The 6,422-nt window shown below is 45.4% G+C and overlaps 1 protein-coding gene across 1 annotated transcript; it reads left to right on the forward strand.

Moving 5' to 3' along the window:
* The first annotated feature begins 5,272 nt into the window (after positions 1–5,272).
* Positions 5,273–6,108, forward strand: NUPR2 (nuclear protein 2, transcriptional regulator). Its single transcript, XM_066379961.1, has 2 exons — positions 5,273–5,615; positions 5,891–6,108. Exons 1-2 carry the CDS (start codon positions 5,319–5,321, stop codon positions 5,897–5,899), a joined length of 306 nt encoding a protein of 101 aa, XP_066236058.1. The 5' UTR covers positions 5,273–5,318; the 3' UTR covers positions 5,900–6,108.
* The last annotated feature ends 314 nt before the right edge of the window (positions 6,109–6,422 follow it).

Here is a 6,422-nt window from a genome sequence, read left to right on the forward strand (position 1 = left end):
CACACACCCAGAAAAGGGGGGATATAAGGCCAAATTAATTCAAAAGGTCAAAGGGGGCCTGACCTGTGGTGGCGCAGTGGGATAAAGCGTCGACCTGGAATGCTGAGGTTGCCGGTTCGAAACCTTGGGCTTACCCAGTCAAGGCACATATGGGAGTTGATGCTTCCTGCTCCTCCCTTTTCTCTCTCTCTCTCTCTCTTTCTCCCCCCTCTAAAAATCAATAAATAAAAAAATAAATGAAAAATAAAAAAAATAAAAAAGGTCAAAGGGGAAAGTATCATTGTGCCTTTCTCTGCTGTGACTTTGTCAACCAGCAGCCGTTGGTCTTCTCTGCTGTGACTTTGTCAACCAGCAGTCGTTGATCTTCTCTGCTGTGACTTTGTCAACCAGTAGCCGTTGGTCTTCTCTGCTATGACCTTGTCAGCCAGCGGTCGTTGATCGGCTTCCGACACCGCTACTTCCTCCTGCACCCATTTCTCTCCCTCTCCTCTCTCTAAAAAAAAGAACTAGAAAGATTCAATAAATAAAATCTTTTAAAAAGAAAATCCACACAAGCAAATTTCATCTGTGGATTTTGTATGCATTCTGAGTTGTATGTATTTTGATGTATTTTAGACAATCAAATAGGATTTGGGCTAGGTATTAGATAATAACAGGACCAGTGGATTTTGTCAGGTGTAAAAATGGCATTGCAGTTATTTATGAAATGTTTCGTTTTTTAGAGCTGTATGTTGAGATATACAGGGGTGAAATGGCTAAGGTCTGCAATTGGATATATATAAAATGCTGCAGCAGAGAAAAATAGAATGTGATACATAAAGCAAATGTGACAGGATCTTGATAAGTGTTGAATCCATGTGATGGGATATGGGAGTTCACTGTTCTATTATTTTCACCTTTGAGAATGTCTGAATATTTCCTTAAGGAGAAATTCTAAAGAGATATTTTTTAGAGAGATAATGTATGGGAGAGTGGTACAGGGATAAGTATTAGTTTCTCTTTTACCCAATAGTAGATGTTAAGACGTGGACATAAAAGAAAAACTCCTCTGTGTTCAATTAAAAACACTCTCCTGGGACTTGTTCATTTAAGGAATCACCATAATTTGCCCTCAGAGTGTGGTATGTAGGCCATGCCCCACTAGGGATAAGACTTCATAGCGCAGAAGAAAAAACTCAAATTAGCAACTTAGTCACAGACAAACTCAGCAGGATCAAATACCTGGGAAGTCCTTTTATTTTTTAAGTAGATTTAGAGAATTATTTTCGATCTATTAAAAAGAAATCCCCCAATGGAGTGTTTGCAATTTTTATGACAGTTGTCAACGTAAGAAACTTCCAAACCTGTACAGAATTTTTATGAATTTATTTGAGACAAACAGACAACCTATGACAGGGAGCAAGATCTCAAATGCTCTGAACAATAACAGGTTTTTTTAAATGTGTTTGAGGCCCTGGCCGGTTGGCTCAGCGGTAGAGCGTCGGCCTGGCGTGCGGGGGACCCGGGTTCGATTCCCGGCCAGGGCACATAGGAGAAGCGCTCATTTGTTTCTCCACCCCCCCCTCCTTCCTCTCTGTCTCTCTCTTCCCCTCCCGCAGCCAAGGCTCCATTGGAGCAGAGATGGCCCGGGCGCTGGGGATGGCTCCTTGGCCTCTGCCCCAGGCGCTAGAGTGGCTCTGGTTGCGGCAGAGCGACCCCCCGGAGGGGCAGAGCATCGCCCCCTGGTGGGCAGAGCATTGCCCCTGGTGGGCGTGCCGGGTGGATCCTGGTCGGGCGCATGCGGGAGTCTGCCTGACTGTCTCTCCCCGTTTCCAGCTTCAGAAAAATACAAAAAATACAAAAAATACAAAAAATAAATGCGTTTGAAATTAAGGGAATTTAAGGGAGATTACATGGAAGTGGGAGAACCAAGGCTCTTCTCTTGCTTCTCCTGTGCTCTCTTGAGGGTGATTACAACTTATTTAAAAAGTACGTTAACTATCCTAAATGCACAGAAACAGTGGGTCCCACTTGCTTAAGACAAAGATTAGTCTTTTACTAAAAAGGCTTTTATTTATATCCACCATAACTTGCCCAGTTAGGAATTTATGACTGGATCACCCTGTGATGTTACTTTCCATACTACCCCCCTTTTTGTGTCCAAACCAAATCAAAACAAAACAAAGGCCTTCTTCACAGTAACTCCCAGCATTTACTGTGCTCATTTCACCTGACTGGATTCCTCTAGCCTCTGCTGCTTTCTGGAGTACCCTCCCCAATGCTGCAGCTTAGGACTCTGTCCTCACTCCAAGCTGTCAATGCATCAAGTCATCAAGTTTATGCTGCCTGACCTGAGATGTTGACACCTGCAGATAACCCGAAATTGCACTGGTTCTGGGCCTTGCAGCATGCAGAAGTGCTTTTCCTTATAATCATTCTCTAATTTTTTTTAAAGATTTTACTTATTGATGGGGGGGGGGCCAAGAAGTATCAAGTCATAGTTGCTTCCTTTAGTTGTTCATTGCTTGCTTGTTGCTTGTTGCATGGCAGCAAGCCCAGGATTTTAAACCAGCAATCTCAGCATTCCAGGTCGAGTCTCTCTCCATGGCGCCACCACAGGCCAGGCCTAATTGTTCTCAATACAATTAACTCCTCAAAAACACGGTCTCGAGGAAAGAACCCTACCAGCCAGAAATATTTTCAGCATTTTGATGCATTTCCTTCCATTCATTTATAGATACGTTGGATAGAGCGTCAGCCTGGGACGCAGAGGACCCAGGTTCAAAACCCTGAGGTCACCAGCTTGAGCGCGGGCTCATCTGGTTTGAGCATGGCTCACCAGCTTGAGCCCAAGGCCGCTGGCTTGAGCAAGGGGTCACTTGGTCTGTTGTAGCCCCCTGGTCAAGGCACATATGAGAAAGCAATCAATGAACAACTAAGGTGCTACAACAAAGAACTGATGCTTCTCATCTCTGTCCCTATCTGTTCTTCTGTCTCTCTCTGTCCCTGTCACCAAAACAAAACAAAACAAAACGTTCCTGCCCTGGGCAGATAGCTTGGCTGGTTAGGCATCGTCCCAAAGTGCGGAGGCTGCCAGTTTGATCCCCAGTCAGGGCACATACAGAAACAGACTGATGTTCCTGTCTCTCTCTCTCACTAAAATCAATTAAACAACAACAACAACAAAAAACATTCCTAGGGTACAGGTTGGGTAGCTCAGTTAGTTAGAGCATCCTACCATAAGCCAAGGTTGTGTGGGTTTGGTTCCTGGCCAGTGCACATAGAAGAAAAAATCAGTGAATGCCTAAGTACTGTAAATGGAACAATAAATCAATGTTTCTATCTCCCTTCCTCTTTCTCTCAAAAAAATTTAAAAAATTAAATGTTCCTGGGATACTGGAGGCATTTCTTCAGAAGCTAGTTTTTCATTAATCATTAGAGAACTTTCTCCTGTCATCAAATAGCCTAACAAAAAGTTATTGCTGATAACGTCCTCTAGAACAGTGTTTTTCAACCAGTGTGCTGTGGCACACTAGTGTGCCGTGAGACATGGTCAGGTGTGCCGTGGGGAAATTAGACATGGGTCCCCAAACTACGGCCCGCGGAGGCTATTTATCCGGCCCACCACCAGCCACCTCCATCCGAACATAAACATTTCCCTCACAATCCCTCCAGCTATCAGCGACAGGAAGAGTGGAGGCACAGGAAACGCTCACTGACCAATCACCTTCTAGGATTCATCCCGACCACTAGCAATGAACCAATAGTAGGCCGCCTCTCATCCACACCCAGGAAGGTCCCCACTCAGGCTGCTGCACACTTGTCATTGTGTGGCCGCTGCGAGTAGTTGAAGCTGCTACTCCTCCCCATGGTCCCGATTTCTAATCCTGGTCAGGACTGGAGGTAAATGTTGCCACCACTAGATGAAGCCTCAGCCTCAGCTGGTTATGTCTATCCTGATGGTGTATATAGATATTTGACCTTTTTCTTTTTAAAAGAGGCCCCCACAGAGGGTGATATACAATGCATCACAATGTTATCTATATTGTATATGGCCTCCTGAAGGGTCATCTTCTTAAAGAGCTCAAATCTCTATATACACCATCAAAACAGACAGAACCAAGGCCCCTGCACCCAGCTGACCATAGGATTTGAACCCACAACCTCAGGAAGAACTCTAGTATTTATCAGAATCCTTACCTAGAAAGCAAACTTCTCAATCTGACAGTAGAGATGCTCTGAGGACTTATGATGTTACACAAGTACCCAACATTTTCTAAAATCGATTTTGTCCAGTTTCTATATAGAGAGAGTATTTGCCAAATTGATTGGAACCCGCAACCTTGATGAAAGCTCCAGTACCTATTAGCGGGACTGTATATATGAGGGGATGGATACATGGGACTGTATATATGAGGGGTTACATGGGACTATATATATGAGGTTACATGGGACTGTATATATGAGGTTACATGGGACTGTATATGAGGGGATGTTACATGGGACTGTATATATGAGGGATGTTACGTGGGACTGTATATGAGGGGATGTTACATGGGGCTGTATATATGAGGGATGTTACGTGGGACTGTATATATGAGGGATGTTACGTGGGGCTGTATATATGAGGGATGTTACGTGGGACTGTATATATGAGGGATGTTACATGGGGCTGTATATATGAGGGGGTTATCCTTTTTTATTTAACTTTTCTTTATAATAAATGTAATTTATTTAAACTTTAAATAAATTCTAACAGTTAGAGTGTCATTTTGGTAGGTGGTGTGCCCCAGGATTTTGTACATGTAAAAAATGTGCCTCAGCTCAAAAAAGGTTGAAAATCACTGCTCTAGAAGACACACAGCCCCACATTTTAAGCAGTTCCTTTGGACACCTGGATAATTAACCCTTTTTTTGTTTGTTTGTTTGTTTGTTTTTTTGCTTAAACAACAGAAATTAATTGTCTCACAGTCGTAAAGGCTGGAATGTCAGCAGGGTTGGTTTCTCCTGAGGCCTCTCTCTCTCCTTGGCTTGCAGACGGCTACCTTCTTGCTGTATCTTCATCTGGCCTTTCCTCTGAGGACGTTAGTTTTTAAGCAATATAAAATAAAGTGCTCGGTTGGATTTTGCCAGCTGCCCCTCTCGCGCAGGAGTACACAGGCCTAGGCAGATGAAGGAGTCACGACTCGCCCCTGGTGCGCACAGACCAGGTGCAGGGCACAAGCCCAGCTCTGTGACCTAGGTCGTAGGCTCCGCCTCTTGGGCGGAGCCCATCTCAGTGAGGGGCGGAGCCTTCAGAGGCGCGCGCGCGTGCGCGGCCCGGAGGCCAGGCAGGTGCGATGGTTCCGGACCTCTTTGGCACTCAGACCCAGTCGCGGCTGCTGGAAGTGTGCCCGCGGCTGAGCTCGGAGGAGGAGCTCTACGACTGCCTCGATTACTACTACCTGCGCGACTTCCCGGCTTGTGGGGCCGGGCACAGCAAGGGCCGGACGCGGCGCGAGCGGGAACTACGCACCAACCGGCCGGTGCCTGGCGGCCACGAGCGCAAAATCGCACAGAAGATCCTTAACGGCCACCGCAAGCGTCGCCAGCGCAGGCTGCAGCCGCGGCCGCGCACTCGCCTCGCCTGGGCGCCGGTGCGTACGAGCCACGACCCATCGGGGCCAGGGACGCCCCGTGAGCGCTGCTTCCGTGGGTCCCTGCGACTGGACCCGGGCCGAGTTCCCCTTTCTGGGGAGCCGTAGGTGGACCCCCTTAGCCCTCAGCTAGCCTCCTCACTGTGGAATGGTGGAAGGGGCCAGGAAACGTAGAAAACACCTTTTTAAAAAATACAAGTGAGGGATTTACTTCCAGTGCTGATGCTCAGACTAAAAAGAATAATTGATTTTTGTTTCTGTCTGATTTTCTACAGGATATCTAAGGACCTGATAAAGTATTCTCTCTGACTCCAGCTGTAACTGTGGTCCTAAGGGGAAAGAGAATCCATGTTGGTCAACAGAATTTGTTTTCAACATCGCTTAAGTTTACTGCTTAAGTATCTTTTCCTTACTGCTTGTTAATTAACATCCAAGTACGTATGCCTTTTTAGGGTTTTTAATTAAAAAAGCAGCAGCAAGAGTGGCATATTAACTCCAGTTTTTTTATTAGTTGCTATGGTAATTCATTTCAGGTCTACAAATATTTGTGTTCTGTGTAAAGAAAAGATCACAAAGATGAATGAGAGGGGGCTGAAGAACAAAGGAATTTGTACAAGATTTCAACTCGTGTCAAGAATTACTGTGCAGGTTTAGTATTTGTTTTACAAGAAAAGGAATATTTTAAATTGTAATAGTGTGTTGAACCTAGTTGCTAGGTTCTCTGCACTACAGATCCTACAATACTTTGAGGTAGTTGCTGTTGTCCTTTTGATAGAGTGGATTCTTGAGGCTCAGAGAGTTCACATA

This window comes from Saccopteryx leptura, chromosome 4 (assembly GCF_036850995.1).
Source record: "Saccopteryx leptura isolate mSacLep1 chromosome 4, mSacLep1_pri_phased_curated, whole genome shotgun sequence".
In the NCBI taxonomy this organism is placed as follows: domain Eukaryota; kingdom Metazoa; phylum Chordata; class Mammalia; order Chiroptera; family Emballonuridae; genus Saccopteryx; species Saccopteryx leptura.